The following is a 12,619-nucleotide window of genomic DNA, read 5'->3' on the forward strand; positions in this document are numbered from 1 at the left end:
TCCTGCTCCCCGCTTCCTGCTCCCTGCTCCCCGCTCCCTGCTCCCTGCTCCCTGCTCCCTGCTCCCTGCTCCCTGCAGCTGCTCCAGACCCACCTGTGGTTCTGATTCGGTTCTTCTGGATCTCTGTTTTTCCTTCACAGTTGGTACCATCGATGTGGGCAAGGCTCGTCTCATGTTCTGGGACCTGGGAGGACAGGATGAGCTCCAGTCTCTGTGGGACAAAGTGAGTGAGCAGGCTGTTTCTATGACTGCTTACGCTTAGTTTACAGAACTTTTGTTATTTTCCAAACCCTTCACACATTTAGCACAATGTCACATCCAGTTAGTAGAACATCTCATATATTTGGCTAAATGAAACGCTTGCAAAACCCCCTCACAAATTTACAGAAACTGTATTTTATCACCATGCCAACCACACATTGTTCATACAGTCTAATTATTGTTCCACTTTTAAGCATTTAGATGTGCATTTTAAGAACTCATCTGTAATTATTCAAATTTACTTTAAATACTTTGAATAAGGGCCCTCACCCCACCCACCGGCCGCCGCGCCAACGTAAGACCAAGCTGCAGCGGGGGGGGGCGGTAGGTGTTGTGTTGAAAAAAGCACCTACAGCATGTCACCACCAGGTGCTGTTCTTTAAAAACATATAGATTTATCTTTTTAGATTCACCCATTTTAACTAGATTTAGAAAATTCAAAAACCACTGCCCATCCTGAGGGCCAAACCTAAAACACTTTCAGCACTTTTTCAACATCGTCAGTGATGTTTACAGGAAAAGTACAAACAGAACTTCACAGGACCTTCTCATGTCATGTTGTATTGTGATAGTGAGAAGTTGTTTCCTCTTCCTTGTGTTTTGTTTTTATTTAGTACTATGCTGAGTCCCATGGAGTCATCTATGTGATCGATTCAACCGATGAAGAGCGGCTGTCAGAATCCAAGGAGGCCTTTGGTGAGATCTGTTCCTCGGTTTTTATTTAAAATAAAATCCCGTCCTGTATATTTACAGTTCTGTTCTGTTCCAGAGAAGATGATCAGCAGCGAGGCGTTAGAAGGCGTTCCACTTCTGGTTCTGGCCAACAAGCAAGATGTACCGGTACTACACCATTTCTTTATTTTAAATATCCACATGAAGCATCAGTTTCCCTCATTTGTTGGAATCAGATCAAGTCAAAATACTACTTTATTTCTTATTGTAAATTAAAATCATCCTTTTAGTCCAACTTTACTAGCAAATAATGAGCATCATGTTCACATTTTAGGTCAACACTTGTCTTTGTTTGTTTTCCTTTTTTATTGATTAAAATCCAATAACGTTTAAAGAAAAGCAACTGTTTGGTGAAAACTTTCAGGCATAGTTACAGCTGTCTTCAGTCACTGTAAGCTGTTACTGCTGGTTGAACTCGACAGATGTTCTTGTCAGTTTTGGCAGATGTTTCTGGTGGTGTTTCTGTTGGTGTTCAAGGTTCCCGGAGGATTTAGCAGTTGTTTCTTTTGGTTTTGAAGGAGGTTCTGCTGGTTCTGATGGGTGTTGCAGTTTAATACAAGTTCTTCTTGGTTTTAACAGATGTTCCTTTTGGTTCGTACAGATGTTTCTGTTGATTTTAATAGCTCCATGCGATGCTGTGTCTCCTCTGTTTTCAGAGCTGTTTGTCAGTCCCAGACATTAAAACAGCCTTCAGTGACTGTGCACCGAAGATCGGTAAAAGAGATTGTCTGGTGCAGCCCTGCACTGCGCTCACAGGGTAAGACTGCTTCTCTGTTCCGCTGCTGTGAAGAGTCACAGGACTGCATCGAGCCAGCGTGGCCTCTGGACAACCACGCCGCGCTGAGTGGGACCCCATGTCATGAATATACTGCCACCGATATTATGCCAGCACAAGAATAAACCCCCGCAGCTCGAAACCATCCACTATCACACTCAAACATGTTTAATAGACAACCAGACCCTCAAAGACCATCCATGTTGTAGCTGGATTGTCATCCAGTGTGATTTTAATTGGTCCGTTCATTTCTAATTAGGACTTAATGGACATATTGGAGGCCAAAATGTCCTGCTTGTTTTGTGTCTGTTTCCTCAAACTCCATTAAGTTTGATAACCGTATTTTCCGGTCCATAAGGTGCACTTAAAAGCCTTACATTTTCTCAAAAAACGACAGTGCGCCTTATACATGTTTGACTTCTTCAGGTTTGGACTCCTGATAATATGCTTTAACTTTAACTAACAGTGAGGAGCGGGACATATTCTCAGACTAATGTCAGGCTTTCCCTGCCCCGCCGCCAGGCTAAGCTCCGCTTGTTTATTGTAATATACGTCATTTTTTTATACATGTTTATTTTCCACGAGAGTGCGGGCGCCAACAGTGATGCAATCGCGCCGTCCCGGTCCCTGCTCGAAGGCCTGCGCGGTGTTGTGTCGTGTGGTCGTGCACCTCACAATTGTGCTAACTTCGTGCACCAATCCTTCTGTTTTTCTGTGATACATTTGTTGGTATTAGTGATAAAGTAAGTTCAGCACCTTAAAATGGTCGTACAACCTGGCCCCAGAACAGAGACTGCAGACTAAAAGTGTCCCTGAATCTGCAGAAAATAGGTGTAGAAACCAGTGTTTCCTTCTGAGTCCACTGTGAGACTGTGGTTCTGCTGCAGGGACGGAGTGAACGAAGGCATCGAGTGGATGGTGAAGTGTGTGGTCAGAAACATTCACCGGCCGCCCAGACAGAAGGACATCACCTAAAGCCTCATGGTTCTGATCACGGACTGAGAACATTCGATGACCTCCTCTGTGTTTGGACGGATCCAGGTCCTGCTGCTGGCTGAGTCTGCGGAGCTTCACTGTCAAACCCTTACTCGTCACTTCTCAGATAACAAGTTTTCAGAACTTTGGCTGTCTCTGTCATTGTCTGTCTTTAATCTGTTCAAATTTAACATGGAATCAAACACACGGGACTGCTGATGATGTTACATTTCCTGGGTGTCAGTTCTGCCCTTCATTAATCAGACCTTCAGACTCCATCAGCTGTCAGTGAAGATGATCCTCAGCAGGTGAAACCAGTGATCCATCAAACCATTCAGGTTGTTCAGATCAGTGACACACACACACACAGATGATTCTGTGTGTGTGTGTGTGTGTGTGTGTGTGTGGATGAGCAGATCTGAGGACACCAGTGTGGGTCAGGAGAAGTGATTGTCTGATCATTTGAACAAACTGAATTTGCTGAGTTACTACAGATGTTTGTGTACCTTGATCTAAACTCTGTAAACAGTTGTATTTCTGTATGAAACAGCCAGATAAGCTGTTTAGATGATTAATTTAATAAACTCCTCTTTTCAGATTGAGTCTGAGGAGCTCATCTGTTCATCTGTGCTGCTTGACCCAAGTTCGGATTAACACCAGTCGACACTTTCATTCATTTCTACTCTGCACCACATGATTGATACTGATAATAGACCTCATACTGACCCCATGTTCAGCATTAATAACCACAGATTTCCATGGAATGAAGTGTTGAAAGTTAAAATTATTATTAAATGAGGTCATGTTTCATTAAGCTTTTTATTGTGAGGATTAAAGTGGCTCCTCCTGAGACGTTTTGAGTCTGACTCTGTGTGTTACAAGTTAAATGAAATTGCTTTAAAAGGTATGGTCCAATGACTTATTTTCTTAAATTTGAATTCCAATGGTCTTTAAAAGGTCTTAATAAGTCTTAAAGTTAACGTACTGAAACGTGCAGACACTCTGAAAGGCTGTTTATATTTTACTGGTTCCTCCTTTAGTGAAGATAAAATGTTATTCTGTATTTTATTTAAAGGCCTAGCATTTCTTAAAAAATACATACCACCTGCTGCCTTTCAGAACAGAGACAGATTTGAGGTGAATATCTGTAAAACTGACTCTTCTTGGGTTGGTTCATGTTGATTAGTGGTGATCATGTTGGGTTCATGACATGTTTTGTTAACAATGCTCCACTGCTGCCTTTTGTGCGTTGATGTCATACACAAAGTCAGACTTACAGGTTTATATTCAGGGTTAACAGCCCACATCTGTTACAGCAGCAGGTTTGATTGAACTCCATGTTGCTGTTTTTAAAATGTATTTATTTAGCCTCCTTAAACGGGGGTGTTTTAAGGTGCTTTCTTCTTAGTACCAGCAGAGGGAGCCTGAGACTCAATCTGAGCAACATTATCAGGATTCAGCTCTGACCCTCACAACACCAGGACCTGTTTACGGCTTCAGACCTGACAGACGTGTCGTATCGTCCCACATGTAGCTCTCAGCACCAGCTGGTAATGATCTGAATCACATCTGTTAGCGTGATCTAAAGGCCCTGACATGTCAGTGTCAGACAGCTGGAGATAGCTCCGGTGTTGGCAAAGGTTGATCAGTGTCTAAAGACAATAATTTAATATTGATCCCGTCATTAGCACAGGACACCACCTGGGATAACACTAATATCAGTCTGAAGTGTCTCTTGGTGTGGTGATCAGATGTGACGTCTTCAGACAGTCTAGGTGTGAATCTGACCTCTGACCTTTCTAAACAGCAGTTATCATAAAACACACACTCCTTTAAAAGTAAGGATTCAAATCAATAATACTTTATTCCATAACACACTCACTCCTACAAACACAAATTTACATTCCTTTCCTGTTAAAGACAATGTAGAGACTTCCTTTCACTGTTGTAGCCTGACCCCAGCTCTCATCCTAATCATAATCTAAACCCACCCTTTAACCCAAAAGCATCTTAGGGCTGGGCGTTATCCTCACTAAAGACTATCAGTCCTGACAAGGGAGGGGATTTATATCCTAAAAAGTGAACAAAAAAAGTTACACACACACAGAGAAAATAAAAGAAACTATAGAACAGAAGGTCATGGGATGGACACCAACAACTAAATGATTTGTTCCCACATCCTGAGCAATCCACCATCTCCCAGTTCCTTGTGTAGCTGGGTGGAGGGAATCTTTGGCTCTAAAACCTGGAGATGTTTCATTATGTTAAGCAGAAGGCCAGTAGTAGGACGGCCGGTGTGACTGAAGGCAGTGTTTTGTTTTTGGTTTTTGCTTCCCGCCAGCAGGACTTTCACATTCACCTAAGCTTTCAAAGGTTGTCCAAACAGAAAACCCCAGAAGTTGGAGATGATTACAGCGGCATCCTTTCAAAGGGCTGGACTGGAAGGATGTGGTGTGTGCTCCATCCAGCAGCTCGGCCACGTCCCAATCTGTGTCAACCTCTGTCCAGGAGGACAAAGACGCTGAAAAGTCCCTACAGCTGTGACTGAAGCCATTCTTCAACAACACCTTTAATGCTGTTCTCTTTATCAGCACTGATTATCATAAGAGCTGTGATTATTCCTTTAAAAAGATTAGGATTATTCTTTGATTTAAAGTTACGATACAGATTCCTCACAAGTCCACTAACATTCCCTGAATCAGGAGCAGTCAAAAAGATGGTGGGAGCCTATAATTATCACCCACAAAGGCAAAGGCTGAGCGATAATGTCTCAGTCTGCATCTGTATGTGTGTGCAGCGTTAGCAAAATATCTCATGAACTAGTGGTTGAATTTTAATGAAGCGCTCAGAGAGTAATCAGTGCTTTTATGTCTACAACTGATCAACATTAGCCAACAAAAAATGACTCTAACTCAGTCACCTTTACAGATATAGAGCTAAAGTTTGACATTCAAGATGGCCACTAAAGCTAAGTGACCACATTGAACATAAAAATGGTGAAACCTCAGCCAGTTTTACAAATGAGCCAGAGTTTGTAGTAGCTGAGTCATTCCTAACATATACTCTGAGCACTAACTGATGATCTGCTTTTAAACCTTTGTTATTAACTATTTGAATCAGTCTGTTAGCAAAATATCTCATGAACCACTGAACAAATTTTAATGAAACTTTCAGTAAATATTCACTGGATGTACATCTATAGCTGAATAAGGTTTGGAGTCAACTGCATTCAAGATGACCGCCACAGCCAACTGACCAACACAGAAATAGCTGTAATTCAGTCAATTTTGCAACTGTTGAGTTAAAATTTAGTGTGGTGATAGCTGGAAGTCATTCTTAACACACACTTCCAGCTCACTTCATTGCTCAACATCTTTGTTTTAAATGTCAGCGCTTGGATGTGCACATAAAATTATTTACAAGGTTTGACCCAAACTGCTTTAGCTGCGTCCCTTCACAACATTAGATGATGTTGGTTTAAAACTCTGAGTGATATGCATTCCCTTAGGAACTGCTAGGCCTTTAACGTTTTTAAAGAAATAATCACAGAGCTGCAGGTAGTTCAGGTAGCTCAGACTTCTGATCATCAGATTCACTGTTCTCTACTGTTCTACCACACTGTACACAAAACACACAATCAGCAACAATGAGTGTGTGTGTGTGTGTGTGTGTGTGAAAGCAAAGTGAGAGAGGAGGGTGCAATAACTCAGGAAACACACAGTCAGATGATGTGCCTCTTCTTCAGGCAGCTCTTCTCGGTCTGTCAGTGTCTCGAGCCGTTCCATGATCGATCCAGACAAGGATGCTGAAATTCCGTGTGGACCGGAGCGTTAGGTAGGTGCTGGCAGGACGAGCGTGAACTGCTGAGTCGGGGTTAGTGGCATAAAGGATGGAGAGAGGCTGACGGAGGAGTGGAGGTCACAGAGGACTGCGACGCAGTACTGCCGTGTGTGTGTGTGTGTGTGTGTATGATGGCTCTCATGTTGGAGCTGGGATGCCTCTGTGGTTCTGGTTTCCAAAAGGTTTTTCCGTTATGCTTTGGTCCTCCAGGTCTACCTGCAGCCAGCTACACATGGTCCACGATAAAACTCCCAGCTGGGAGGAAAGCGGGGGGACTGAGACCAGAACCATCCAGAAACTGAGCCAATCAGAATTAGTGAGCTGCTCTCTGCGAGTGGGTTTGGCCCCAGACTTTAACAGGATCTGTAGAGAGCAGCAGGAAGAGGTTCCTGAGGGTCAACACCAGCTGTCAGGGTTAGGGAGACTATCAGGCTGAGATAGTTAAAGGTTTTACTAGGATACAGAGTCAATCCGCCAACAAAGGCAAAGGCAGACTGATTATGTATTTGCCCATGTATGTGTGTACTTTTAGCAATATAAAAATGGCTATGATTGAACCAGTTTGTACAGGTGTTGGGCTAAAACTGGGTGTGGTAGTAGCTGAGAGTCATTCACAACACATGCTCTGAGTGCTAACAGATCATGGGAGATGATGCAACACACTACATGACATTACACATAATGTTATTTTCAAGATTTAACCGACAAGTCTGTCATACATAAGATGATTTCAGTCTCCAACTCTGGCATGAAGAGCAGCGGGTGATATGCATTTCTTCAAGGAATTCTAGGCCTTTAATGAGCAGTGTGTTTATCTTTGTTTTCAGTAGAATATGCAGTAAAGATGCTCTGATCTTTCATATTAAGTTTTTGTTTTTGAACCTCTGAAGGGTTGAACTGTTCTTCTGCTCAGTTTGAAAGATGTGTTAGAATTTATTTGGATTTTAGCAGCTGTTGATCTCAGTCTTGTCCTCAGCAAGTTTCTGTTTTAGGGCGGCAGTGGCTCAGGAGGTAGGGGTCTGTCCTGTAATCGGAGGGTTGCTGATTCGAGCCCCCGCTCCAGCTGTCTCAGCCGTTGTGTCCTTGGGCGAGACACTTCACCCACCTTGCCTACTGGTGGTGGTCAGAGGGCTCGGTGGTGTCGGTGTGATGGCAGCCTCACTTCTGTCAGCCCGCCCCAGGGCAGCTGTGGCTACAATGTAGCTTACCACCATCAGAGGGTGGATGGATGGGTGAATGATTGTAGTGTGAAGCGCTTTGGGGTCCTTGGACTAAATAAAATGCTATACAAGTGCAAGCCGTTTAGCATTTATAAACAAAACTGTCATTTAGCTGTAGGGCTGGTTATTTTCCTCTGACCCATCTGAAGCCAGACTTACACTCAGGGGTTAAACAGGAACATCTGTGTCCGGAGTCTGACTGCATGGAAACAGCTCAGAAACATGTGAAGTTACTTTAACATTCAGATTATTGTCTGTAAAGCCTCCAAATGATGCCCTGCCTTCCTGAAACAGACAGATCAACACAGCAGAGCAGAAACCAAACAGATAAAACTGCGGGACAGTTTTTCCTGGAGAGGAACTGTGTAAAAGGCTTGAGAACAAATAGCAGAGCATGTTGAATCCTGTCTGATTAAACACTTACATCTATCCTTTAAAAAGCACCTTACTATCTCTACTTTCCTGAAGTATGGGACTATAGCATATATTACCTAACTGTGGAAATGCAGAGCTAAATATTTATGAGACAAGATCAAATTGTTTAAGAAAGTAATGCTGAAATTTCTCAAGAAGTCTGAGTGCAGTAAGGTAGCAGGAACAGGGATGTCGAGGAAAAATGTCATTTGAAGATCAATAAAAATGACTGAATAAATTTTCTGATAATAAACACACAAACACTCAATCAGTGTTAAATAATAGCTCATTTAAAGGCCTAGCATTCCTGAAGGAATGCACAATGTTATAGCTGTTTTGGTCAAACCTTAAATGACATCAGGCATGTCAGAATTTGTGTTAAAATGCAGTAAGTGTAATCAGTTATAGATGTACAATGATCACTTTCTGAGAGTTTCATTGAAGCACGTCTAGTGTTTATATGAGATATTTTGCTAACAGATAAACAGTGTTGACTCCAACAGTTAATACCAAAGACTTATACAGAGATGTCACACAATATGTTGCACTTGGAGTATGTGTTAGGGACAATACTCAGCTATTAACATAAAAGATTTCACCTCGATAGTTGGGAAATTAGCTGAGGTCAAATGTATATGGCAGCCATCTTAAATTAGGCTGATTCCAAAAGGTAATCAGTCAAATAAATCTGATTTAATTGGATGTACATCCAGTGAATACTTTCTGACAATTTAATTACAATCTGTTCTGTGATTCATGACATATTTTGCTAACAGGCAAAAACAGACCTTTTGGCACCAAGTGATAATTATTTATTGAATAAGTTTCTATTAACAAGGGCTAATGCAGGCAACTGTTTTTTGATTACCGTGGTGGAAGAGAAACAACTTGGTGCATTAGTGTTAATGTGGGGCTGCACATCCTCCTCCAGCTAATATTAAACCTCTAAACTTCTACGATTCCCTGTCTGTTTAGTTTGTTGTTGTTTTGTTGCCTCATGAATCCCGCTCTTTGTACCACTGTACCATGCTTAATAATGGTTTCTGTCACAGTGGTCATAATGTTATGGCTTTTTAAGATGATGGGCAAGATGTCACTTCTGTCAGAGTTTAATCTTTGACCTTGTGGCTCCTTTTTTCTGCTCCGTTCCATAATTATCTGTGTCTTCTGGCTGTTTTCAGTCAACAGGACTGCAGTGGATTATCTGGATCAGCAAAGAACCACATGCAGCTGGAGGAGGTTCCATCAGTCCAGTCTTATCTGCAGTAAGTCTCACACACACACACACACGCACACACACACACACACACACGCACACACACCCTTTATTCCTCCACACTCACTGGACATAAGGAAAGAAAAGATAAAGGTGCTACAGTCTTCTCCAGTTCAATGACCAGTGCTGGTCATTGAACTGGAGAAGACTGTAGCACCTTTATCTTTTCTTTCCTTATGTCCAGTGAGTGTGGAGGAATAAAGGGTGTGTGTGCGTGTGTGTGTGTGTGTGNAAAAAAATAAAAAATAAATAAATAAATATATATATATATATATGTATAATAAAGAAGGGGAAGCCAAGCCCTTGCCTTTAAAAAGGTTGTTAGTGGATAAGGCTTTTTAGCTTCTTTTTTTGGACCTGGGATGACAGAGCAGCGTGGGGGAAGGGGGGATTAGTAGCTTAATGAGGTAACTTCAGGTTCTGCTCTGGATTCAGTGTCATGAAGCTGTTTCACTTCTTACTGACTGTAACCTCAGAGCAGGTCAGTTAAACTGGATAACAAAGGTTTATGATCGTGCTGCACGAAGGACGGAGGTTTAAATACAAGACCTAAGTTTTACCATAATGCAGTAATTTCTCTTTTAACACAGTATTAATACATACAGTTTGAATTAGGAGTCTTACAGTACATGTATTTGTACCAAACCATGATAGTACTGATGTCAGTAATGGGTAATGACAAACAAATACATTAGTCCCAGGAGATGATGATGCCAAGCTGTAAGGGTCAATGGCCACGACACCCTGGATGGGTCACCAGAAAAACAGGATATGACTCATTTATTAAATCTGTTATTGTTGCCTGCCTTTTATAACAACGTGCACTGATATGCCTGCATCTGTGTAAGTGTGTTCATTTGTTCCACTGTTAGCAAACTACCTTATGAATCACTGGTCTGTTATGATTAAAAGTTTCTACGACTGACTGACTTTTGGAGTTCACCTGATACAAGATCAACGTTAGCAAACACAAAATTATCTGACAAAGCTAGCCCTTAGAAAACGTGCTGGGAATTACTCTCAGCTACTGCCACAGCAAATGTTAGTTCAATGACTGCGTTATAAATTTAACAGTGGCAGCCATCTTGAAAAGATAATCAGTTTTTTTTTTCTTCTGCAAGTTTTATTAAAATCTTTCCAGGGCTTCATGAGAACCCCCCACCACACACACACACACACTTTGGTAACAAGCTTTGGGAACTAACTTTGATAAAGACCTTCAGTAACAAGCTTTAGTATTGAGTGCTGATAATGAACTTTGATAACTCATGCGGGTAACAAATTTTGGTAAAGAGCTTTGGTATGAAGCTCTGAAACTAACTTTGGTAACTAACACAGTGCAGAAGTTTGGAAATGAACTTGGATAACTATCTCTGCTAATGAGCTTTAACAATAATTATGGTAACTAACTTTAGAAAGTACGATAGTGATTAACTTTGGCAACTAATTTAATAAATGAGCTTTGGTAGCTAATTTTGGTAACAAGCTTTGCTAACGAACTTGGTAACTAACTATAGTAATTAACTTTAGTAACAAACCCTGGTAACTAAACCTGCCACTAGGGAGCACAAGCTAGTTTAAAGGGTGAAGGGTTGTGTCAGGAGGAGCATCCGGCATAAAACACTTTTGCCAAAACAAACATGCAAGTTCAGCCAAGCGACATCATACCGGATCGGTCATACCCGGGTTAACAAGGAATGTAGCCGAGATAAAAAGAGTGTCAGATAGGGTGATGTGTCTGAAGGTAGAAGGTGAAGGGCTGATGCTGAATGTTGTCAGTGGTTCTGCTCCACAGGTTGGATGTGATGCAGAAGAGAAAGAGAAACTCTGGAAGGACCTGGCTGAAGTGATAGAGAGTATTCCCAGGGAGGAGAGAGTGGTGATCAGAGCAGGTCTGAATGGACATGTTGGTGAGGAGGTGATGGGCAGGTTTGGTGTCAAGGAAAGGAACCAGGAAGGACAGATGGGGGTGGAAGATGGAAATAGCTGTAGTCAACACCAAAAGAGGGAGGAACACAGGGTGACCTATAGGAGTGGATGCAGGAGTACGCAGGTAGACCTGAGGGAGATTGTGGACTGTATGGTTGTGGCAGGGAGAGTGTGGCCAGACAGCATCAGATGGTGGTGTGGAGGATGACTGTTGTGGTGATGAAGAGGAAAAGAGTAAAGGCAGAGAAGAAGACCAAATGGTGGAAGGTGAGGAAGGAAGAATGTTGTCAGGAGTTCAGTAATGAGCTGTTAAAGACTCTGGGTGGTAAAAAAGAGCTTCCAGATGATTGGGCTACTACAGCACCATGATTAGAGAGACAGGTAGGAAGGGACTTGGTGTCATCTGGACAGAGACAAGATGAGAAGGAGACCTGGTGGTGGAATAGTGAAGTGCAGGAAGTTATCCAGAGGAAGAGGTTAGCCAGGAAGAAATGGGACAGTGAGAGGACTGAAGAGAGGAATATACGGAGATGCAATGTTGGACAAAGAGGGAGACAGCAAAGACAAAACAGAAGACGAATGAAGAGTTGGACAAGAGGCTGGACACTAAGGAAGGAGAGAAGGACTTTTGTCGACTGGCAAGACAGAGGGACCAGGCTGGAAAGGATGTGCAGCAGGTTAGGCTAGTTAAAGATAGAAGATTAAGATGTAAGGAGTACTTTGTGGAGCTAATAAATAAAGAGAATAAAAGAGAAAGAAGAGTATAGATTGTAGAAACTGTGCACCATGAAGTGAACAAGCTTAGTGAGGATGAAGATCAGACAGCTTTGAAGAGGATGAAGAAGGTGAAGGCAGTTGGACCTGATGACATACCAGTGGAGGGATGGAAATGTCTAAGAGAAAGGCAGGGAGATATTTGACTCGATTATTCAATGGTCACAAAGGTGCAGGACTTTAAGTACTTAGGGTCGACTGTCCAGGAGAACAGGGAGTGAGGTGAAGAGGTGAAGAAGAGAGTCCAGGCAGGATGGAGTGGATGGAGAAAGGTTTCAGGAGTGATTTGTGACAGAAAGGTGGCAGCAAAGGTCAAAGAAAGGTTTACAAAACAGTGGTGAGAGCAGCTATGTTGTATGGTTTGGAGACAGTGGGACGGACAAAAAGACAGGAGACAGAACAGGAAGTGACAGAGCTGAAGAT

General features: G+C 42.3%; 1 protein-coding gene across 1 annotated transcript in view; it reads left to right on the forward strand.

Annotated features, from left to right (window-relative positions):
- arfrp1 (ADP-ribosylation factor related protein 1) overlaps positions 1 to 3,345 on the forward strand; it is an 8,950-nt gene extending 5,605 nt beyond the window's left edge. Inside the window, exons 3-7 of the mRNA XM_017433415.3 lie at positions 141 to 223; positions 876 to 957; positions 1,031 to 1,101; positions 1,650 to 1,750; positions 2,656 to 3,345. Coding sequence (XP_017288904.1) covers positions 141 to 223; positions 876 to 957; positions 1,031 to 1,101; positions 1,650 to 1,750; positions 2,656 to 2,743 — 425 coding nt within the window. The 3' untranslated portion in view covers positions 2,744 to 3,345. The remainder of the gene's footprint in view (positions 1 to 140; positions 224 to 875; positions 958 to 1,030; positions 1,102 to 1,649; positions 1,751 to 2,655) is intronic.
- The last annotated feature ends 9,274 nt before the right edge of the window (positions 3,346 to 12,619 follow it).

Source organism: Kryptolebias marmoratus, linkage group LG4, assembly GCF_001649575.2.
Source record: "Kryptolebias marmoratus isolate JLee-2015 linkage group LG4, ASM164957v2, whole genome shotgun sequence".
In the NCBI taxonomy this organism is placed as follows: Eukaryota; Metazoa; Chordata; class Actinopteri; order Cyprinodontiformes; family Rivulidae; genus Kryptolebias; species Kryptolebias marmoratus.